At 42.3% G+C, this 24,552-nt stretch overlaps 1 protein-coding gene across 2 annotated transcripts in view; it reads left to right on the forward strand.

Moving 5' to 3' along the window:
- Ebf1 (EBF transcription factor 1) overlaps window positions 1-24,552 on the forward strand; it is a 389,967-nt gene that overhangs the window by 274,195 nt on the left and 91,220 nt on the right. For both annotated transcript variants that reach the window (XM_059270378.1, XM_059270379.1), the window contains exon 9: window positions 17,652-17,782. In XM_059270378.1, coding sequence (XP_059126361.1) covers window positions 17,652-17,782 — 131 coding nt within the window. The remainder of the gene's footprint in view (window positions 1-17,651; window positions 17,783-24,552) is intronic.

Raw genomic sequence — 24,552 nt, forward strand, 5'->3', positions numbered from 1 at the left:
GTTAATTTTCCTTCATAGCTCCCTTTTCCTATGGTAAGAACCCACTCTGCTAGTCATACTTTAAAAACACTGATTCTGTTTGATTACTGGCATAATATAGTTTGTTTTTATTTATGTGTAAGTCTGTGTGCACATGGGCACATGCATAGTACATTTGTGCTGGTCGCCAGGATGGCCAGAAGAGGGCATCAGAAACCTTGGCACTGGGGTTACAGGTAGCAGTGAGCCCTCTGACTGAGTGCTGGGATCTGAACTGGAGTCCCCTAGAAAAGCAGTACTTGCTCTTAACTACAAAGCCACCTCACCATCCCTTGATGTGTTTTCTATAACATTAGCAAGATGACAAGGAGGATAGCAATACCTTGTATATCGGCAGAGCTGGTCTGATCATCTGTTTCTAAGTCATTTATGGGTCCTGTGGACTCTCTGGTGTATATATGAGGTGGGAAAGGAGACCATGAGAAACCATGAGATGGTCAGGTAACTCTGATGACAACAACCGCAGGGTTAGGAAACTTCACGCTAGGAACAATATTAGAAACTGATGGGCTCAAAGCTTTCTTATAAGAATGTCTTGGTCAACTGGTCAACTGTGGGGAGCTTCCAGTATTTATTATTTGGTTGGATCTAATAAATGAGTGAGCCATACTTATTTTAATAAGCTCACTATGGTGTTTTTATTGGGAGTGGGGGTGGAGGATTGTGTTTTGTTTGGGCCATAAATGAAGAACAATTTTGAAGCCTTTTTGTTCTTGTTGTTTTGTCTTTGATCAATCATGCATCCCAGTTACAATTGTGTTCATTTGTATAGTTCATTGTTCACACCAGGACCCCCTCTGTTCTTGCTTTTCTGAGGAGCCTCCTTTTACATGAGAATTCAATAGGATTCGGGCAGTAGCAATTTGCAAATAGACATTTCCATATTCTCTTCCTAAGCCCCTGTTTTTAATATGATATATAGGAGGAGTGGCCAGTAGTTGGGTTTGAAGTATTTTTTTTTTAAAGATTCATTTTATTTCAATTATGTGTTTTCTTACTGCATGTGCTTCTATATGTGGGTATGTGCACATGAGTTTGGGTGTCTGAGAGACTTCAGGCTTCTCTGGAGCTGTGGTTAAGTGCAGCTGTGAGCTGCCTGATGTGGGTACTGAGACCTGAACTCAGGTCCTCTGCTAGAGCTGTGTGTGCACTGAACCACTAGACTGTCTCTCCAACCTCTAATTTTCCTCTATTTTTTTTTTCAGTTATACTTACAGAAATATATTAAAATGAAGTTCTCTGCTGCTTCTCTGTTCATCTGTTTGAGGATGAACTTAGATTTCTCTGGGCCTTTGTACCCTCCACACTTAAGTAGAGGTTTGGTAGAGTCCTTCACGCTCTGATGATCCTGTGAGAATGTTTCTTACTTCTTGAGGAACTACACACACAGCTTTGGGGGGTGCTACCCAAATGCTGAGGAGACAGTTCTTCTGCAGAGTTAGACCTACAGGATAGCTAGCATAAGTGAAATGGCAAGCTTCAGGCTCAGTGAGAGACACTTATCTCAGAGGAATGAGGCAGAGTGATAGAGGAAATACCCAGTGTCCTCCTTGGGCATTCATATGCATAATTACAGACATGTACACCTGAGTGCATGCCATGTGTGGGTGTGCATGCACCCCCCCCCCAAGGTCTCATTATGCAGCATAGGCCAACTGGAAACTCATAATCCACCTACCTCTGTCTCTGAATTCTGGGGTTATAGGTATATATCAGCATGCATGTCTTAAGATATTTTAAAATAGTTATATGCTTATCTTAATTTGTAAGGAAATAAAAATTACAACTACTACTTCAAGATCATGATTTCATAGACATTACTGTTTAGGGAAAGACCAAACTTACAGAAACAGTTAGATGATCTAAATAAAAATCACAGTTAAATAAAACCAAGTAAATAACTGCCCAGGTGGTACTAGAATGGAGCAAAACCAAGACTTAAGTTTAAAGTGTGCTGTTAGAAAGGGCTTTAATAATTGAAAAAATAATAATTCATTCAACTTAACAGGAAACATGTAAGACTCTGGGAAACATCCATTTTTCCTTTTCCCAAATAGATACTGGTTTTTTGTTGTTGTTGGTTTTTCTGTTTGCTTGTTTTTTTTGTTTGTTTGTTTGTTTGTTTAAAGAAAGCCCTTTAGGTTCACTTAGCCATTAAGGTAGACTTATCGTCCCAAAAAGATTGGGAAAATCAAAACCTCTCCCAAGCTGTTAACTCTGCTTTATTTTTAAACAAGCAATAGCTGCATGTCAGAAAGCAGAAAGGGACCTGAGTCCAGAACATGCATGGCCAGGGTCCACCCGGGCAGCCCATTATGATAATGTACCCGAACCAGCTGGACACTGAGCAAAGCTGACACTGTGTTGTCAAGGGCAGCATCACCCATCAATTTCTGAGATAGGATTTGAGTTCAAATGGCAGAAAGAGCAGCAATTCTGTTGAGGCTGATGCATGGGGGAAGGGCGGGGAAGGCAGGGCAGGAACCAGCAAGGCCTAAAGGCAGGAAGTCCTGGGACTTCCGGAAGCTGGTGGCCCTGTTTTTGTCATCTGGCTGCTACCTTCCCTTCTAACTTGAACATCTGTCAGTGAGACCCACCTGGGTACTTGCATGATTAGAGCCTTCTTCACGGGGCGGGGATAAGGCTGCCTGTGGGTTACTGATACTAATTTTAACTCCCAAGAGAACGGGGTACCAGCTGCCGGCCTAGAGGCCAGCTAAGCCCAGGAAACAAGATGCCACATTGGCCTCTTATCCATGGAGGAAGCACATTGTGGGTAGAGTGGCAATTGTTTGTTTTGTTTGGTTTTTGTTCTTTGGAGACAGGGTCTCATTTAGCTCAGGCTGGCCTCAAACTCACTATGTATCCAAAGCTGGCCATGAACTCCTTGTTCCTCCTGCCCTTACCTTCTAGATGCTGAGATCGGAGGCAGGAGCTGCCTGACTTTGTAGCGGCAGTTATTAATGCAGGCTGGAAGAAGAATTCTCAACTTTCAACCCAGCCACGTCAGTTCTTTCGCAGGGCAGTACCATCCGTGACTGCTCTTTTGCTTCTCATTCAGTTGTTTATCTGGCCAACAAATATTTATTGGCTCTCTGCCTACTATATTAGACAAGAGGGGAGCTGAGGGGAACAAAGCAGGGGCAGGCAGGAACATGATGAGGCACGCAACTGCATGCATATGCTAATTCCTATGCAGGAAATCATGGTAAATAGGATGGTTTAAAGGGCAGTGGTTGAAAAGGGTTGTTGTGAAAGAGAAATACAGACCGCCGAGAAGGCTTACTGCAAGGGAGTGGGTCAAGTCCGAGGAGCCAGGGAAGCTTCATTTTCAATTTCAAATGAGTAGCCGTGAGTGAGGTAAAGAGGAAAAACATCAGGCAGAAGGGTATGTTGTTCCACTACCACATGAGGATAGACCACTAGAAATGCAAGGGGGTGGGGGTGTTGATGGGAAAGGTGGCTTAGGTCTAAGAGCTGTTTCTGAGGAGTGAACTTGGACATTCTACATGGGTCAGTTTCTCTTTTGGTTGGACATAGAAGTCCGTTGTTTCCTATTAATCTTGTGAGTAACACTACCACTCATAGTCTGGTCGACTGCACATGAGAGATTCAGATCTGTGTCTCCAGGGAGGATAGTGTCGCTGCTGAGATAGTAGTCATGATGTGTCAGGTCAGCGATGGGTGTTTGGACTTTTTTTTTAATGCTCTTGATAGCCAGCAGAGGGCAGTGCAGTTACAATAGCCACTTAAAAATAAGGGAAACTGAGGCCAACTGTTAAGGATTTTAGTGTGGCTAAACAAAGAGTTAAGTTTGTTTCTGCAACCGTTAGGTTTCCAAGATGCTGACACTGGGATCATGGCTACTGTTCTTTCCCACTGTTTAGTCAATGCTACTCTCTCTCCACATTGGACTTCAGAGGTGGAGAGAGTCTCCTGCTATTTGAGCCTGTAATACAAAACTTGCTCCAGTTGAAGCAGATTGACGACATTACTCAAAGGCAAACTGAAAAGCCAGGCCTATGCTCGATCCCAAGGGTGAAGTACTTGGCTGGAGCAGTGATACACGGGAAGGCGCTTTTCTGGGTTAAGATAAAAACTCATGGTATCACATCTCGCTATCAAGCACCCCATCTCCTGCTCCCTGGGCCAGTATTGCAACCTGAAATACTCAGTGGACAGAAATGAAACTTTATAGAATTTGGGTGATCATCACCCTTATCAGATGAATATGACGCCATCAGCAGCATTTTAGCAACCTTGTGCGGGGGGTGGGGGGGCAGTCTGTGGATTGTAGGACTGTGTGGCTTCACTGCCAGCCTGCCACATGCAAATTGGCAGGAGGATGATCCAGCCATTAAAATCCTTCTGTAACATATGTGCAGGCCAGTCATAGCAGAAGCCCTGATGTGGGAACCAGACCAGACAGGACCAGGGCAGGAAGAGAAAAGTGAAACACAAAAGTCACACTCTCTAGACCATGGGGCACACAAAGAGACCTCCATCCACTGAACACATATCTGTTCATCACTAAAAACAAAAGCAGAACTTTGTTATTAATACGAGTCTTATCCCAATCTGTGCAATTGATCAATATTTTATATATGAACACATGTTCTTATGAGTCTGGCTTATTTGAGGGTTGTAAACAGCAAGGTCTCAGCTGGTGGAAACCACATTCTTTATCTGCAGTTCCAGTCTAGAATGACATGGGGAACACGGACAGGGAGGGGTTCATGTTTAAGATGTCAGCACACCGGTCGCTTCCGTTGACCTTAGGACAAAATCATAAAAATGTCATGATATCTGCCTTGGTAAAACATGAATGGTTAGCAACACAGTGTAGCCATGATTTAGAAAATCATTAAGATGAACATGTGTGTTATACATGAGAATTTCCTTCCCTTCCCATTCCTCTATTTCTTCCTCTTCCCGCCTCTTCCTCTTTCCCCTTCTCCTCCTCCTCCTTTTCTGAGTGTTGGAGATCAAACCCAGGGCGTTGAGCCTGCTAGAAAACACCCCATCATTGAGCTTGACCCTGAACCCTTACTTCTAGATTCTTCCTTCTGTTGGAGCATGGTTGGGGAAGCCAAAACCTACTGAGCCTTGCCTGTGCTCAGCCAGCAGCATGTGCTTTTAGGCCCATCACCTGTGGGATGGCGGGAGAAGGAATACATTCCAGCCAGCCTTAATGTGCTTTCTCATTCCTTGACCGAGGAGGAAAGCGCATCTTTGGTAAACTCTGCGGCTGGCCGAGTCACTGAACCAACAGTGTTCTTCCAGGAACTATCATGTGCAGCAAATCTATAAAGCCAGGCCTCAAATTGCTCTCCCTTTCAACTTTGGCAGGCTTTTAGAAGGTCTTTTTGATTTGGTTGGTGTGTGGAACTCAATCTTTGTTGGAAAAAAAAAAGGTGGTGAAAATAGAAAACATGTTTAAATTATTGTGTCAGGTTAGTCTACTTGTTAATAATGTTTTAGAATTTTCTTCATGAAAAATTCTCTAAGGAAGATCATCAAAATCCACAAAGCCCAGATTTCAAATGAAAGAGGAGAGACACCGGTCTCTATCTGGTAAATTCCTCAGAGTGCTAGATGTACAAATTCAGGGTGTGTGTAGTGGCCCGACTTGTAACAATAGAGATGTTTCTAAGCCTGGAAGCCTGGCAGCGTTTTCAATGTTACTGTGTTTAAATTGGCGCCTGTTATATTATGCAAGGATGTCGTTTTCTGAACTTGGAAATAGAAGAAGGAAATAGAGAAATTTTACTGTAGTTCATATGTGGGTCTGTGTCTTAGGGGGGAAATAACTTTACTTGGAAAGAGAGTAGTAACACTCTGTAAAGTTAATAAATATCCACCCTCTATATTGAGGACAAGGAATTACACAACTAAGATTTTATGGAACGTTGGCTGTATTTATAGGACCAAAGAGATTATTTTAGCCAAACAGGACAGATATTTCAGATAAGCATCAAAACTGGAAGGGAGGTTTGGCTTCATCAATCAAAGCAGACTTTGAAAATCTCAAGTACGAAAGTCTCTGAGCTGCAACTTCCTTGTCTCTACAGTAGAATAATCTCTGCTGGCCCACCGCTCAAGGTTAACATAAATGGCAAAGACCTTCGAGTACTAACCAGTGTTAAAATCATCAGGCATTAAGTGCCAAGTACTGTCATCATCCATCAGTGTGCCAATGGACAAGGTTCCTGTCTGCATGAGAAGTGTTGGCTGGTCAGGCTGATTAACACATTTCGATACATGCTCCTTCCTCTCTGCACACATGCACACACACACACACACACTCACTCACACACACACACACACACACACACACATTGTGCACAGAAGTGTGTATACAAACAGGCATCAAGGTTAAATTTCAGTAAGAGCAAGGGGAAGAATGAATGAATAAGACAGAAGGATTGAGAATGGTTTAAGTTTTCTGAACTATGCTCAAAACCACCAGCTTCACGCAGAAGTTGGGTCTTTTCGGTAAAGAACTGTTGGACTGTGTGGAAGCAACTGGTATAACTTTCCTGAGAAAGAAAAGCCAGGAACATTTGAGGACTGTGGACTTGTAGGGTTGCCAGCATGATTTGCATTTGCATTTATGCATGGCGCCCCCATCTTCTTGAGGCGAATCCTTTTCCTCCTCATCTTTCTTATTCCCATCTTGCATCTATTGTCCCCCTTACTCTGTACATAATAGTTCATTTAAATTCACCATAGCCTCATGAAGTGAGCATTTTAATAATTATCATCCCCAGTTAAAATAGCAGAAGCTGAGAATTAAGACAAGGTGTTTGCACCTAGTGGTAAAGAGTAGAGCTGCCCCCGGAGCTGAGGCCCCTTGGATCCACAGGTGCGCTGCATCTGAGCTCAGTGCTAGCTCTAGAGTAGGAGAGGGGAAGTCAGGCAGACTCAACAGGGTGAAAGCTGACATCTGAATGAGGTTCCTGTAGCTTTAAGGAACAACTGGACCTTGAACACAATCATCCGGCAGTAGAAATGAATTGGAAAAGGCAAATATCTTGGCTTTCTTCACTGTTCTGACAGGGCAGTCCAGATCCTGAATAGTCATGGAGGAAGTTGAGTCAGTACCTCATAAAGCTTACATAGAAGTGGAATTCCCACTCCTCTTTGCTCATCATAGACAGATAAGTCTGATGGTCTGCATTTCTGTGCATGTGACGTCATGGATCATCACCACGGAAACATCTGTGCTATAACAAATGCTGGCTTGCAGCACCACTGGCCATGTTAGGGAGGAGAGGAAACGGGCTCAGCATGATAAGGCTCTCAGTCATGGAAGTTCACTCCAACTCGCTTGCCACGGCAGCTGTACTTGCAGAGAGAAATACAAGCAGAGTTATTTGCAAAGGCAAAAAAGCATGGCCTGGGCCTTGTTAAAAGCTGGGCAAGGTTGATTTTGAAATGCAGCTCACATACAAAACACGGGTTCCTTAAAAAGTCACCGTCTATGCTGCCTTGCATGATGGTGGTAGGAATCCTCCAGCATTCTTCTCCTCAAATGCTTATATAGAAACTGTATGCATACAAAAGAAGGCCAGCAAGGGAACTCCCATGGTGTCTCATGGGGGAGGGGGGAATAGCAGGCAGAACCAGAAACGGCCATGACTAGGGTTTGCATTTATTGTTTGACGAGTCAGGGGCAGCATTAGTCACTGCAGAACTGAATTGCCAAGGATTGATTCCTAACTTGAGGAAGATTTATATATTCTGTGCCCTGGTGGATCATGGGTGGGATCTAACCTCCAGCCCTATGTAGCTTTAGGCTATGGTTTACATAATATTTTAAACTAGCAAGAGGAAGGCATAGTAGGTGGCGGGGGGAGGTGGTAGATGAGGGACACAATGAAGAACAAAGTAAAATGGCATGTACATGTCAAAATGCCCCAGTGAACCTCATTATTTTATTTATTAACTTTGGTTAGAATTTAGGTAGAATTTTGTTGCTGACAAAAATAAGATTGCATAGAAAAATATGGAGGGCAAATTTTCTTTATAAACTAAAGAGCTACTAGTGTGGGGTCCATATACTCAAAGAACAGTAGTTATGTCAAATTTAACAATGTTCTTTTCCTGTTACATTAACTCCCTGCCTGGTCCTGCCTGTGAGGGTTCGCTTTGTAGTCCTTCTTGGCAGGATCTGAAGGCATCACCTCCAGCAGATCTGGAATATGCAGAGGACTTCATAACTAGCAGCCCTAATTACCAGTTATAGGCTCAGTATAGGTCCCCAAACCCATGCTGTCCAAGAGAGCCTTGTGTAGATGGAGGGGTTCTACCGATGTACTGATTGTAGCTCCTTACCTCTGGCAATAGAACTAAGTAAAGAATTTTTCATATTAATAAATTAAACATTGAATCAGTTATTTGTGGAAAGTGGCTCCTGTACTGGGCAAAGCAGGTTAAATAACGGTGATGGTGGATTCCCAGTGAACTAGCCTCATTTATGATAAAGTGTGAAGGATAGACTCTGGGACTGTGTATGTGCACATCTCCATGTTACAAGAGTAGATGATGATGATGATGATGATGATGTGTGTGTGTGTGTGTGTGTGTGTGTGTGTGTGTGTGTGTGTGTGTGTGTGTGTATGTGGCGGGGGAACCGCTCCTTATCACCTGACTAGAACTTTTATCAATTGAAGGAATCAAAGAACCTTTTATGAGGTGTTTACCCACACATTCCTACCAACACACTGAAGTTTGGGTGAGAAGTTTCACTGTTTTCCGCTGTCCTGCTGTTCAGTTAAGGGAACTAGTGAGATATAATAGTGATGTCCACATGGGGAAAGGCAAACATCATCTGATGCTCTGCTGAGTCCCACCATTTGTGATAGTTTTGTGCCACTGTGACAAAGGATGTACAGGATGTCCACAGATGGGTGCTAGATTACTCTGTCTCCTCCTTTTAGGGCCATGCCCATCACAGGTTGTTGCCTCTCATCACAAATGTATTAAACACATCTACTGATCTTGAGGCTGTAAACATCTGATGAGGAAGGTTCTAAAGATCTTCCCATTCATGCACCTTAGCCATGAATTTCCCAGGCTTTGCCTGGACAGCTTGCCACAGCCCTTCTGCACCAGGTCCTTTGTGACTGTTGCAGAGATGATAGCTCCAGAACCACTCTCCAGGCATTGCCCCTCGGCGCGGTCCCCTGGCCCGTGTCCTCAAAGTTTCTAGAACTGGACTTGTCCAGTTGAAAAGATGAGTTGGCCACTGTTTCTGAGCTTATATGTAGGGAACACCAGGTGAGCTCAGCTTGATTTATTCAATAAGATGAAGCTGTAAACTACAGCCTCCCCCAGGCCTCACCCCAGCAAGAACGTTTCCCGAGAAACATACAAAATCTAAAAGAATTGACAGTGAGAGTTGCAGCAGCTAATTTGTTTAAAAAAAAAAATGACTAATACTAACCCTCTTGTAATGGGGGGGTGGGGGTGGAGAACAAAGCCCAGATGACTGTCTCCTGCCTGAGTCATCCATTCAGAAGTATGTGTCTTCTTTACTCATTGTAACATTTTTTTGTGGCAAGGCTGCCACATCTTCTCTCCCCTTTCTGCTTTTTTCAGCCAAATGTCGCCATACACACCTAGGACGACAGTATGTTGAATAAACCCTCAAATTCAATAAGGAGAAGAAACCCCGGGACAAAAACAAAGAGTAGATTCGACATGCTTTTCAACTTTTTTGTATAATTTTTAGTGTGAATGGAGCCAGACAATGCTAAATCGCCTGCATACATCTCTCTTTTCCCTGCACTCCAAGTCCAGCTCCCAGACACAAGGAAGCTAAAAATTCATATTCAGACAAGAAAAGGCAAGCCTTGGTGAACAGATGGAGTGGAGTTCAGCATAAAGGTTTAATCCTATCAGGCCGATTCCTGTATGGCCATCTGGATAATCACACACACACACACACACACACACACACACACACACACACACACTCTCAAGTCCTGTTAAAAATACGACTCCAGCCAAGATTAATGTCACAGATTTTCCACTGGACATGTTCATATTTGACTTTATGATTTTCCAGGCCCAGGAAGATTGCTTGGGAATAAAGACTAGTGTATTCCTTGAAGAAGTGGTTACATGATTTTTATTGTTGTTGTTGTTAAATCTGAAAATGGTTTCCCCTCCTCTTAATATTGAGTGTCTGTTTGGGGGAGGTGGTTTCCACTTCTTTGCTTCCTCAAACTTTTCATACAGTAGGGTAATTAGGAGAAGAGAGTAAAAAATAATTTTGTGTAGAAAAGTTCCCCTTGTTGGGAAAAAAAAAGAGAATTATTTACTCACTGTGCTATCAGAAGCAAGCACTTTCCCTATTTCTGCAACAAATACCACAATTGGATCCATGAATAATTCATTCGGAGGGTTCGCCCACCCTCCGTGACTATTTCCCCCCATTACTTAGCAATGGAGTGGCTGACAATCACAGAGCAAGGGAAGGAGAGAGAAAGCCCGTGGTGACGTTCGCCTTTCACTGTTCCAGGATTAGAATTCTGTGCATTTTAATTTCAGGTCTTACATGTGAGCTGCAAGTTGGAATGCAATGTATTCAAGCCCTCCTTGAGTCACAAAATTCTGAGCTTCTGTGTGTATTTAACAAACAATTTTTGTATATTATGAAACAATGCTATGTTGCCTGTCATTAAATCCAAAAGCCTTCAACAATCTTTCAAGTGCAATTTAGAAGTTATAGGCGCATCAAAATGTCAAGATTTTTTTTCACAGCTAAATTGTTAAACAGCCCTGAAGAGTGAACATGAACAGTTGTGGTTCTCAGAGAGATAGACTCAGAAATCCAGAAGCCCTTGCCCTGGAATGTTCCAGAATATAATTGTGATCACACTTATATCCTTCTCTTGCTCAGGAGCTGTGTCCACTGATGGCTGATGTACTTAGGAATTTCAGAAGAAACGAGAAAAATCAAAATAAATAGGAAGTAGATAGGCCATGGGCTGGGTCTGTGATTGGCAAGTGGCCTCATTTGGGACATAGATGTCACTTCTCGAAGTGAAGGATAACCACCCTCCTGCCTCTGTAGGGACAGTCTTTGGAGCAATGTTTCCATCTAGTGACTGGGAGGTTTTTCCTTTCCTCCTTCTCAGTGAGAGCCATTAATGCTGTCAGAGCAAAGGGCTTTTCTGCCAGATGAAGTCACTTTGGGATAAAGGATGCAAAGTACTCGAAAATCTCAATTTCCTCATCCAATATTTAATAGGTTTAATTGCATCTGGTACTGAGAAATCTCTATATCATGGGTTACATTTCTCTTTAAAGTGACAAACACCAGAGAGAGAGAGAGAGAGAGAGAGAGAGAGAGGAGAAAGAGAGAGAAGGAGGAGGAGGAGGAGGAGGAGGAGGAGGAAGAGGGGGGAGGGGAGATGGAGAGAGACACTCTTGTATATACAATACTGTAATTCTTTGCAAAGTAACATCTAGATATTTTGCTAGACAAAGCAATAAATGCAGATCAATAACAAAATAAAACATACTCTATTAGCTGACAAAATCCTTAACTACACAGTGCAATTAGAGAGGACCAGCTTTAGGTAACTTGTCAGTGCTATAGCTTCAGGGACAGGGCTGTCGCATCTGGTCACTTACTAATGGAATTTGTTTGTTATGAATTGGGGGACATCTGTGGTAGTGTTTGCATCCTGCACGTGGGACTGGCCCCCATGGGTGGTAGATGTCTGACCCAGTGTCGCAGCAGCTACTAGCTTCTCAGGCACTCTGTTGGAGGACAATTGGCCCAAGAACAGACCTTGTGTGTGGTGAACGTAGAGAGGGCTAGCCTTCCAATTAGTGTCAAACCCTGGTTTTGGTCCCCTTCTTCTCTCTAACTGCTTGTTTGGAAACACATCGAAGGAGCAGTTGGGAAAAATGATCATTTCACTTAAAAAAGTAGCAAATTGTTGAGACTGAGCACTGGGTTCAAATGGGGCTCCTTCATGGGCCAACCACTTCTGGAATTGGGGTTACCCCCAAATACAGCATTACTAAAACCCAGCAGATAAAGAGGAGAGAGGTTTTATGAGCACACAAAGGTGCCATCAGAAGGAGCCCAGCTCAGGCTGGCAAGATAATTCATCAGGTAGAGTTGCTCACTGCCCAGATTACAACCTGAGTTTGATTCCCTGCCCCCCACATGGTGGAAGGGAAGGACAGACTCCCAAAAGTTGTCCACTGACCTCTGTATGCACAGCCTGGCATGTGCATCCTCCCCATAAACAAACAAACAAACAAACAAACAAACAAACAAACCAAATGTTAAAAATTAAATTGAAAAGTAAAGGAGTCCAGTTCAGGGGTTTCGCATTTTCTGACAAGCTTCAAACATTGGAGCATTAACAGTAAAGCCATTTTCTCTGAAACAGTTCTGATATATTTCCCAATGAATATCCATTCCAGAAAATAAAGGTCGTAAAAATGAAGACAAACAAGAGCAAAAACTCACTTTACTTTGGGATGGTCTGATGTCAAACCTACCTGTTCAGTCCATTTGGCCAAACATAGTACCACGTAGCTGAACTACAAACACTTAGGAAGGTTCTACAGTCCAGAGAAAATCTAAGTAATGAGTGCATAGGGCACCTTACTAAATAAATGAACTCCAGTGAACAGGAAGCCAATGACAATAATAGTAAATGATTACGGCAGAAACTAGTGTATATATCTGACACAAGTAGGCATTTTCTGTGTCACATCTGTGGATTCTCAGCCACTGGCAGCTACTACAGTCTTCATGGAGCAAGTGACTGGGGGCTGCACTAAATGGTAGATGTGGAATGTTGGAATTGATGTCAAATGATGTCATCAGTGTCTACTCAGATACCAATAAAAGCAGGTGCTGCCCCTGCCACCTCGTTGGGGAGCCTCAGGTAGCTGTATTTTAGAATCGCTTGTTCACAGAGGGCTGTTGGATAGAATGTTGGAAAAAGGAATTGGGCATGTTTCATGTGTGGGCACAATGGAACCAGAGGACAACCTTGTGCCCACTTCACAGTCCGTAGTGAATGCCACCTTGAGATCCAAACTGAGATTCAAAACTTTTTAAAATTGCACATTTTGCCAATTGATAGATTATAGTATGTCCAGGATATCTAAAGGCAGAAAAGGAGGCAACAAAGCCAAATAACACATCTCTCCTGAGGCTTCTGCCATGGGGCAACAACGGTGGCCAGACCCTCATTTTGGAAATGAGATATGATAAACCTTGAACCTGGGTCGTCTTTATAGCTACCCTAAATAAGTGAGGCATTGATCAGAGCACAAAGAGCTCTCAGAGGCAAAAACAAGAGCAGCCCCAGGACCCTGCTGATCGACACACACACACCACTAATTCACCTCAATGGGAAGGCACCTCTGAGCTCAATTAACCCTTATTCCCAAGGCCACTAATAAACTCTGAGGTAAACACGGCTCTCCAGACCCTGGCTTTCTGTCAATGAAATAGGTCATTTCTATTGGAGGCCGAGCTTGTAAATTCACCTCGCTAATCAAGAGCCTGGTGCTCCTGGTGCAAGCAGGCAGGCAGGCAGGCACTGGAATCATGTAGCACTGGTTCTATAAGTCAGACCGATTTAAACCATGGAGGGCATTTGTGATTTCTTCTGCCTTCCGAGGTGATTTGAAGAAAATATATATGTTCTGGAGGTGGAAGAGGTGATCAGAAATGTCCCCAGTGCAATTGTCTGCACACACGTTAGTTGTTAAATACGTACTGGAGGCTGAATGATTTCTCTCTCTCCAATTTTTTAAAAAAAAAATTCCTGGCTTTCTTTTTCTTCTCCCAGCAGCCATTGTTCAAAAGCAAATTGGAAATCTGGTAATTAGGCCCTGACTCACGGTGTAGTATTAAAGTCCCAAGCCAAAGTTCAACACCCTGAAATGAAATTTAAACCAATTAATCTGTTAGATTTTTATCGCTTGTCCGTGTTTTCTCAGCAATTCCCCCAGCACGTGGCCTTTGATCAACTCTCATACAAACGCTAAAATGTGTGCCTGCTGCTCGCAAGACAGAATGACATTAACATGGTCCTCATAAAACAATCAGAGCAGAGAAGCCCTCAAACAGGCAGGGCATAGTAATATTTAATAAAAGCGCACACATAATCTTCAGAATTAGCATTTTGTGCCTTGCAGTACCTTTGGGAGAAGAGCTTTTATTTGTGGAGTGATCATTATAACAAAGAGGCGCTACCTAATAATTCCCACTTTAATTCTGCAATGTGCCAGGAGCATTTCAGAACCATTATGCTAAACTGGTGGGGTAATCATGTTATTGTCACAGTTTGAAGGAAGGAAAATCTCTACTTTGGTGGCTGGTGAGGGGTGGGAGAAGCATTAAAGAGAAGAAGAGGGAAAACTTTTATTTTTAATGAAATTTAGAACCAGAAATGGGTCTGTTGCCCTTGTGGACAGAGTGTGAAAATATGCCGATGGGAAGGAGTTTTTCATTAATTAAACCATGAATTTCCTACTTAAAAAAAAAAAAAAAAGCAGTCCTACTTTCAAATCTGCCCCTTCACTTCCCAAACCATAATGGATTTTTTGTTTGTTTTGTTTTGTAAAAGAATGCTATTGATTATCTCTGCTCATTATTGAACTCCTGTAAATATCTTGACTCTCAAATTCTGCTGAATCCAGCCACTGTGACTGTTCAAACCGTGATCTTGCCCTGCTCTTGGGAGTGGATGGCATAGCTGATTTGAAGGTTCTGCAGCATCCTTAGACAACTTACCAATGGGAAAGAGGGGAGGGAGACCCAGGGACTCTAAGTAGCCCAGCTGATGTCTGATGTTAGGTGCTTGGCTGGGTCCTTTTTAGTATTGATTTGCTCTAAAAACTACAAATATCACCACATGTCCTGCTTCACTGAATTTTTTCCTCATATATTGCCTTAATATATGCTCAGTGGAAAAGCTTCAAGCCATATAAACGTTAATAGAATAAAAATTAATAGCCCTCCTTTCCTGTCAAACCGAGTCCAGTCATATTCCCTTTTCATAAGGACCCACTGTGGACAACTGATGTGCATCCTGTCTTCTAGACCTTTGTCTAGAACACCTGGTCACCTGGAATTACACATACACACAAATACTCATACACATAAAGTCTCATTATATATCATTTCTCAAAGTAGCTGAAACACTTTTCATTAGTTCAAATTGTTGTTATCTCCTTATTTTATACTTCCCTCAAGATTTGCTCTCTGAAATCTGGGAAGATAGCATTACATTGGTTCCTTATTCCTTAAGGGCTCAATGTTCTCTTCCTTTCCAGGGGCTAGTTGACCTATAGGCTGGTTTCTGAACAGTTGTTCCTAGTATTTGAAAACATTAGCACTTTCCTTAAGTTCAATTATGTTTGTGTGTGTGTGTGTGTGTGTGTGTGTGTGTGTGTGTATACCCATATACACCCACACTCCCTTCCACCTCCAAACCCCCAACCACGCACACATCCACATATACCCAGCCCCCCCCCCCATTTGTACTTTGTAAATAACAAGAGGATAAACAAGGAAAGGAATTGAGTGTGAACTCAGCAGGTCTTGACCATGTAAGTTCTCTCCCATGGACAGATTTCTCTTCAATGTTCAAACATGCCCTTCCATGTCCTTTTATGCTATGGTAAGAAGTTTAGAAAAGACTTTGTTTCTCTAAACAATTATGTCTGTTTCATAAAAAATAAAATAAAAACAGAAACCCCAAAGCTAATAGAAGCTAACATGAAGACCATTTTGGAATCTGCATGGGCAAACACAGCCCCAGCATTTAATGACACTACTGGAGCCCATGGTTTGCAATTAGATGGGATTCTCATACCCAGTTCATAAGCCAATATCAAATATTTTTCCAAGGCATCTAGAAAGACAGCACATCTTTTGTATGTGACCCTAGTACTTAAATATATTGAGTTATAAATCAATAAAAAAGATCTGGTGATGTTAACAAAATGTTTCCAAAATGGTTATGTTTAATGAATTTTTCATAGTAAATGTAACTTATCTATTTCATAAACGGCTTGAAATGTTACATTGTGTTACATCATTGCTTCAGAAGCTTATACCTATGTGTGTCAACATTTTTGTTTTCAAGAAAGCTTTTGTGTAAGAAAAGGTCCTGTGCCCTTGAGACAATTATCCCCTACCCCATGTAGGTCAAAACTTGGACAAGAATGAAGTCCAGTCATGGATCCTTTCTAGTTTCTTGATTAATTGCTTTGTTTGGGGATAAAATGCAGGAAAGTAAATAGCCAAGCTGCCTGGTTTCAGCTGCAGATGTATTCCTGTGAGTTCAGCCAACACCAAATGTTTGGTTTGGATGTTTTCAAACTTCTCGGTGCAAGGTTTTGCGGATGAATTTGAATCAGAACCAACGCCATCCTTCTTGTTTGTGTGGTGGCACGTGAACACAGGTCCCCCTGGGATTAACTTCATGTTTTCTTTGCTCATTGCAAAAGTTAAAACATGAGACTTTGCCAAATTTGACAAAGTCCAATACTAATTATTATTATTTTTCCAGTACTTCCCACTCACATTTAAAATTAACTGGTGTTCTCCTTGGCACCAGTGCTCAGGAAGTCAGTCTTGAATACTTAATTTTCATTGAAGAGGATGGTCTCGCTCTCTCTTCTTGGACAATATCTCACTTGCTTTCCAGTTTGCTGTGGTGGTGTTTGTGAAAGTAACCATTATCATAAGAGCAACCGCATGGCACCGGTGGGTTAAAGAACCTTTGTGGTGTCAAGCTGCCTGCAGAGAGGTTTCAAAGTCATAATCGTACCACTCCATGTATTTTTAGTCCTTCTGTTCAGAGTAAGCAATGCTCATTAGAGAAACCGCAGAACTTGTGCTTTGCAGTCACAGCTTTGCAAATGAAGGCCATTTGCAATGGAAAGAGATACCAGTCCGTACATTTTTATGCCCTGGAAACTCAACAGAGCCAAGGTCATGAAGACTGTGGTTCAGCAAGACCACTGCTATTTGTTTTGCACAATTCACCCCAAGTCACCTGTGACTTTGAATCTATAAAATGGGACCCATGACGTGTATTTGAAAAACTTGTAATGATTTTTAATGAGGAATGTTGCTGCATTAATGTTACCAAGAGAAAAGCATGGAGCAAGAATCCTTCCTGCTCCAGCCTCCTGCTCACCGTGTTAGCTTCGCATTGGGCAGCAATGTTCACCTAAGAATGTAGACGTTTTCACTTCACCAAATATATTCAACTTTGAAACAACTCTATAAAGCTTCTACTGTATTAGGATCTCTGGCATGTGATAAATTCAGTGTGTCTTCTGTGTTAAATTTCACAAGCTTTCAAGATTAATAAAGGGATGGGTGAAATGTATGCATCTCAGTAGGAGCAATGAAAAAGATGCCTTTAAGAACTAAAGTTGCTCCCTGGGTTTCTGGTCCTGATGTGACTAGGAAATGTTGAGGTCTTGAGGGACTTTCTGTTAGTGAAAAGATAAAAGATTTTTTTTTCTTTTTCTCAAGTCTCCCATCATTAAAGTTTGGTTCTAACGGCAGACTCCTTCTCTTTTTCATGTGTGTTGAAAAGCAGCTACTCCCTGTATCAAAGCCATCAGCCCGAGTGAAGGATGGACAACGGGAGGCGCGACTGTGATCATCATAGGGGACAATTTCTTTGATGGGTTACAGGTCATATTCGGTACCATGCTGGTCTGGAGTGAGGTAGGTGTTGTCTGAACATTAATATCTAATAGCTTGGTCTAGTTGAAGACACTGTCTATACTTGAATTTCTAATAGAATGTGTAGGATTTAGTGGTACCACTCTGGGTGGCCCACCTCCAGTCTACAGAACTTTGGAAACTAGGAAAGATGAACTGAGTTTCCCAGGAAGGCAATGCTTGCTGTTGGAATCATTTCTGTCTAACCCATGAGTACCATCAGAGCTTTCTGTTTGGTGGTTTGTCCTCTGTGGCTTGCCATAGGGTGAAGGTTCCTTTGTATAATGGGAAGTGGAAAGAAGACGCAAGCTTATAGAATGTATAGGAAAAGATGTTCAAACCTTAACAAGTCAATTATGTGTGGGTATTCCATAGACAGAATCTACTAGGTCTTGAGGTCCAGAGTCTGCTATTCAGATGACAGTCATAATGCAGGGAGCCCTTGACTTACTCAGTGACTCTCAATCAGAGTGAGTCACTGGGAGACCCTGAAGAACCCAGGGGTTTTCCACAGAAAGAACAAACAGCTTCCAGGTACTTTATAGTGTGACTCCTACCATGAGACAATGACTGTTCTATGTGCGCAGTGCTTTCAGCATAGGGATCTGACCTGACTGACATGTCTGGCAAATAACTAGTATTGATTTAAGATCTCAGAACATGAGCATCACCATTTCAGGGAGGCCACAATAGATATCATTGTTATCTGAATTTGGAGCTCAGGTGTCTTAGCTAGCACACCCAAAGTCCTTATTTACCTCAAAGTACAAAATAAAAGCAGAGTCTGGACTACAAGAGACCACAGAGGTGGCTCAATCCCACTTACTTTCCCAGTAGTACTACTCTGGGCTTTGTGGAGTCTTGGGATCTAGGCCTTGTGCTCAGCATTTGAGAGACTGTCATGCCCGTCTCCCTGTACTACCAACAACAAACTCTTAGATATAGCTTTCCTTGGTAAATACCTTGAGTCTTAGAAATAAATAGCCATTCCACTAAGAGTAATGACCCAGAGCCCTCAGGAGGACCAATGTGTACGTAGCCACACAAAGAAGTGAGAGTGAGCCTTGGAGTGGGCACCAAGCTTTGTGACTTCTGATCCTACTTTTTATAGCAGGATGCTACCATTTAGCTCTTCTAGAAGGTTTGTTTTCTTCTTTTAGGGGCTGCAGGAATGAGATGAGAGTTGGCTGTGATAGTGAGGCATGTTTTCATGACTAACACAACCAAAGTGGATCTTGTCCATTTTAAAGCTATCCACACATTCTTTGCACCAGCAGCTACCCGCTCAACATGCCAGTCATCCATGCCAGCATGCTGCTACAGCCACGGTAGTTTCACACTCTAGCCAGAGCATTAAAGCTCTTATAAAGTTGAATCAGAACCAGGCTTCTCAGTCCATCCAACTAACTGTTATCTAAGCTAGAACATTCTGGGCAAGAAAAGTGTAGTAAACGACCCCCTGCCAACTGTACTGTGTTTTTCACTGGAAGCATCAGGGTACACATGAAAAGGATAATCTCCATGATTTATTTTGTTGCCAGCTGGTGTCTTCAGCCTGATGTGAACAGTGGCCTATATGAGAACAGTCTTTCCCAGGTCTTGAGAGCCACACCTTCAACCTTTCTGACTCTCTGTTTTGGTGTTTATCAGGGAACAGGGGAGCGAGGAAGAATAAATCCAAGGTGGTGCCTTGCTCTGTGTCATGGCAACCAGATGAGGACTGGGGTCAGAATCAAAATGGGCAGCAAGTCTCATGGACTTGACAAAAGCAGATTAATGCAATGCAGCCTGAAGAAACGTGTGCCTGTTACAGCCCAAGTAGGCTCTACTGGAGGGCTGGGAAAAACACACCAGGAACTCACATACACGTGCCCCACCTTAGCTCTAGTTTGACAAGGTGACCTGTCTCATCTTCCCTATTCTCCCATCCCTGTTGGTGAAAAGATATCCAAGGTTAACATCATCTACCTTAGGTTCACCAAGGTTGACAAGCAAATTGCTTCAAAAGATCTGTTTCCATATAATGAACTAGAGAAAAGGCATGGAAAGGAGAGCCCACAGAAACTACATCTACTCTTCTCCCACTTCCGGGTCCCTAATACCACTGCTACACGTTGGTCAGAGTCCAGTGGCCTCCAGGAGGAGAGCATCAAGGCATCTGCTGGTTCTTGGCTCTTCTACTCTTCCCAAGTGTCCTAGGGAGCTCTGTCTTAAATTAGGAGTTCTATCTCAGTGGAAACTCATGTTGTGGTTTCAAACAGAATTTAGCAGATGTCCTTGTAGAATTAACAAGATCACATAGCCAGCTAGTGCCAGACATTATATCTGATCCACACAGTGCAATCTTAGAGAAGCAGAAGTCCTATTAACAAGAACAAATGTAATCTTGAGCAAGGGAACAATAATAGGACGTGGAAATGCATGGGGAAAATGTGTAGAGTAAGCTGAGTAATACAGTCGCAGAGAGTCAGAGTGATAGCAGCAATGGAGGTAATGATGGTGGTCAACTGTAAAATTTAAATAAAAGCTAATAAAACAAAAATGAAATTATACGACGATTTTTTTTGTTTTTGTTTTTGATTGATAATTTATTTTGCTCCATCAAGTTCAAAGCCATTTATCAAGGCTTGGGTTTGATAGGATCACAGCTCAATGTTGTATTTAAGAGCCAGTATCTGTGAAAAAAGCTCAAGGAAAATGCAGTCTAAGTAGCTGGCATTCTTGGAACCCTTATTTCCAGCCAGGCAGCATGCCACCTGGTTTTGATGACTGTCCTGCACGCTGGAGACCACTGCACACAGTGCCGTTCTCTTTCAGGGACAGAAGCAGGAGCTGAGGGACACTGTAAGTTGGTCAGCTACTAATTTTTCCCATGTTAGAGATGGGACTTGAACTCACAGGTTCACTTGTGGGACTCAACCTCACAACAACAACTGCTTTCACCTGGACCATGGTCCCCAGCTGGAGATCTTAACCCAGGAGATTAGGGTGTTGTGCCCACCCTTGCTAGCACTGGCCCACGCTGGGGGGTGGGGTGGGTTGGGGGCGAGTCCTACCAGTACTGCCATCCTCACCAGTCTGTGGGAGTGGCATGCACAGTCTCAGAGATGCAAAAGTTTTGGTTGGAGTCACGAAGTTCTAGGGAGAATTTATCCTCATGAAGGAAAGGACACATGCTGTAGCCAAGGAGCAAGACAATTAATCTGCCTGGGCCTCTTCTCTAGAATTAGGTCCCTGTTTATCCAATGTCTTTACTCCCAGTCATATGATGGGTAGGCATGCCATCTCTAAGATCCAGTACCTGTAATCAGAAGTAGGCTTTTTAAAAAAAATCTTTATTCCATCTCCCCCACACCACAGCCCAGAGCACCCAGGTGGGTGCATCAGGACAAGCAGATAGTGCAATAGTGGTGTAGATGAACAGTGGATGCTATTATGTGCAGTCTTTTTTTAGCTGAAGAATTAAAAAAAAAAAGGCAGAGAAAATAGGGCCAGCTTAATTTACCCTCAACATGCACTCTTCCACCACGGCATCATCTTTTGCAAATGAGTAGTTCAGCTCCGCTCCCTACTGTCCCCTGAGGGTTGGAAGAGAGAAAGGTGGCACTCTGTGGGTCCCGCCTTCTGTGTGCACTCGTCCTCACAGGATTCTAGTGATTGTATTTTCCACTCTTTTATTCTCTTTTGTTGTCTCTTGTCCTCTTCCCTACCCTCCCTTTTGGTCAATTATTTTTCTGATATTCTAAAGGCCTTCTGCCTGCCTTACCCCCAAGTATTTAGAAGAAAATGTAATGTAGTGTTTTATATATATAAATGGAGGAAAACCACTGGTTTTTCTTTTCTTTTCTTGACCAGAAATGTACTTGGTTGTTTTGCTTTACCACCCACATGGCGTGTGGAGCAGGGAGGGGCTTGTGCTACTGTTAGGTACAGCTCATCGTCATTTCAATATCTCTTCTGAATTCCTTCAGTTTCTAAACAATGAGTAGTATTTGGCTTGCCTGCTGCTTGCCTAACACTGGACTAGGTACCATGGGCAATTAAAGTCGGCCTTTGTGGGATCTGGTGTTTTACTTGGAAAGACAACTTGCTCCCATGAAACAAATTAGAGAGTTGCATAACATTTATATAATCTAGTATTAAATTTGTGGCTTGCAATTCATGGGAAGGTTCTAGAAGACAGGGAATAGAGGAGTCGGAGGGAGATGGTTCAGAAAACCAATCAAGTTCCAATTATTTTTGGATGGTTCTGTGGTAGATATTTTAGGCTCTCACGATCCTCTTATTTAATCACAGAAATAGCAAAGAGGATGCATACTAAGGTGTTTAATTGACCTTTTTTTGTAAAGTGCAACATTGAGTTAGGAGAAGCAGCAGAATATATTCTAAGCAACGGTGTAGCTTATAGGGGTTAGTGGTGGGCAAAAGAGTCAGGACTGGGTACTTACTCTAGTCTTATTGCTCAGAAAATGGAGAGTTATTATTCAGTGAAGGTGACTGAGCCTCAGTTTTTCCATTTGGAAATGAGGCATCTACATTGCATTTCCTTTAAAATCAATCATGATATTTTCCTCAGAATCCCCAGCACCAGCCCAGTCAGAAGTGGACAGAGATTCGGGGAGGTGGGGGCAGACAGCACCGTTCTCAACCTTTGTTCTTTCCTTTGGACCACACCTGGCAGTACACAGATACCAAGCCCATCTGCAAAAGCATTCTGAAAACATCACCAAAGAAACTGAATTAGTCACAAAACTGGCTCTCCCTGGTGCTGTCCCCAGTTAGTACTTTTTTACTCTTCATTCTTCAGGCTCCAATATTTGATACAAACAGGAAGTCTATACCATGGCATCTTCCAGATAGTTACATGGAGTGCTAGTTTTTAGGGATATTAATAGATGTCTCATGCCAGATGAGAGAAAAATCTTTTTTATCCCATTAACTTCGGCAAATATTGAGTGAAACACATTCAACTTACCCTTTTATAACTTTTGAGGCCCTATCATGCCCCGAGTCCCTAGGAGTCCGTGTTGAACATGTCACAAACTTCTGTAGCTACAGAACCCTTGTTCCTAGGGATCACCTTACAGAAAAGATACTGTAAGGACTGACATGCATTTTGATTTTATGTTAATGAAGCCAAGTTATGAAATTCAATGGTGAAAGTGATGGGGCCTGGAAAGATGGAAGAAAATCGCCTGAAATATTTGCATAATATTATCCAGATTAGAGCAGGAATGCTTAGAGCCATCATCCTTTAATGCTGCGAGGCCCTGAACAGACTTTCATACGCTGCATCTGGTTTTTTTCAGTGTGCACTTGGCATTAGATGCCATGAGATTTTTGAGGGACAGCTCTATTTAAAGATTGGTGGTTCCCTCAGCTCTGACAGGAGAAGCCAACACAGCATAGCTGTACAAACCGTTAGCCTCACACAGGGGTGCATGCTCTCCTCTTCAGCCAAAGAAAGGGTATTGTTTGAACCTAGTTCCTGGAGATGAGGTCAGAAGATGCTGCTGTGCAAAACCTTGGGAAGATGGAGTTGGGCACATGGTAGCCTGCAGGGCCTGGGAAGCAATTCTGCAACTTGAAACCCCAAACTGGAGGATTTAACACACTCTAACACTTTCTACCTGTCTGTACTGATAGTTCTCTTCTATATACAAAGAGAGGGATGGCTGTCATGAGGACAGAAGTTGTTTCTCCATGACTGATATTCAGGGATGGATGGCGATGACACATACATGTGACCCACAGCAAGTTTCCCAGGACACTTTGTCCACCCTTGAATTTTACTGGACTTCATGTAGAGTCACAAGCCTTCAAGAATGTGTCTCAGACACCAAGCACAGCCTTTTGACTTTTAGAAGAGAAGGCTCCAGAGTGGAAATATAACTTGTCTCAGGAGCATGTTAGTATCTCAGTGCTGGGGTTATAGTCAGTGACCCTGACACCTAGCTTCACCCATTCAGCTTCAGGTCATATCTTGTTTTCTCATAATTTCTCTTTAGTCTTTGAATATCTTTTCATAAACACACCAACCTTTTCAAACTGGATTCACTTTATCTCAGTACTCTAATGCCTACCCATATCACATTGTACATGAAATAAATTCAACTAAATTAAAAAATGAAATGAAGACATATTGGAAAAACAATAGCTCAGTTACCATTTCTTTTAACTTTCATAATATAGATGAATATATGGTTAAATATAAATAGTTGTATCCATTTATGTTCTTTATATATATTATATATATATTAGTTACAGATACATTTTAAAACTGATTTAATGTATAGATTTTAAATAACTAGTAGCCATCTAATTTCTTCTCTATTTTTGCTTCAAAATCTGTATTTCTTTAACATACACCCATTGAACATGCAGAAGATGCTGGACAAAAATTTTAAGCTCTTTCTGAATCTGTTACTTTGAATGTGACTTAATTTTTTCTTCATTTTTGAGAGATTCTTATGCGTGCATACAATGAAATATGATAATGTCCACACCATCTCTTCACTCCCTCCATATCTCCCCTAAAATGTCCTCTCCTAGCTTCATGTCTTTTTTTTTCTTACAACCCACTAAGTCTAGTTAGTGCTGCCTATATATGTATGGTTGTGGGGCCATGCACTGCAACATGGGAACTCTATCAGTGGCCAAATTCTCAATATAGAATGATTCTCCCTCCCGCAGCAACTACCCATTCACAGCCAACAGCTCCTCAGGACTTTGAAGAACAACTTTCAAGCTCAAGTAATTTTATGGGAAATCAT

The sequence above is a fragment of the Peromyscus eremicus genome, chromosome 8a (genome assembly GCF_949786415.1).
Source record: "Peromyscus eremicus chromosome 8a, PerEre_H2_v1, whole genome shotgun sequence".
NCBI lineage: Eukaryota > Metazoa > Chordata > Mammalia > Rodentia > Cricetidae > Peromyscus > Peromyscus eremicus.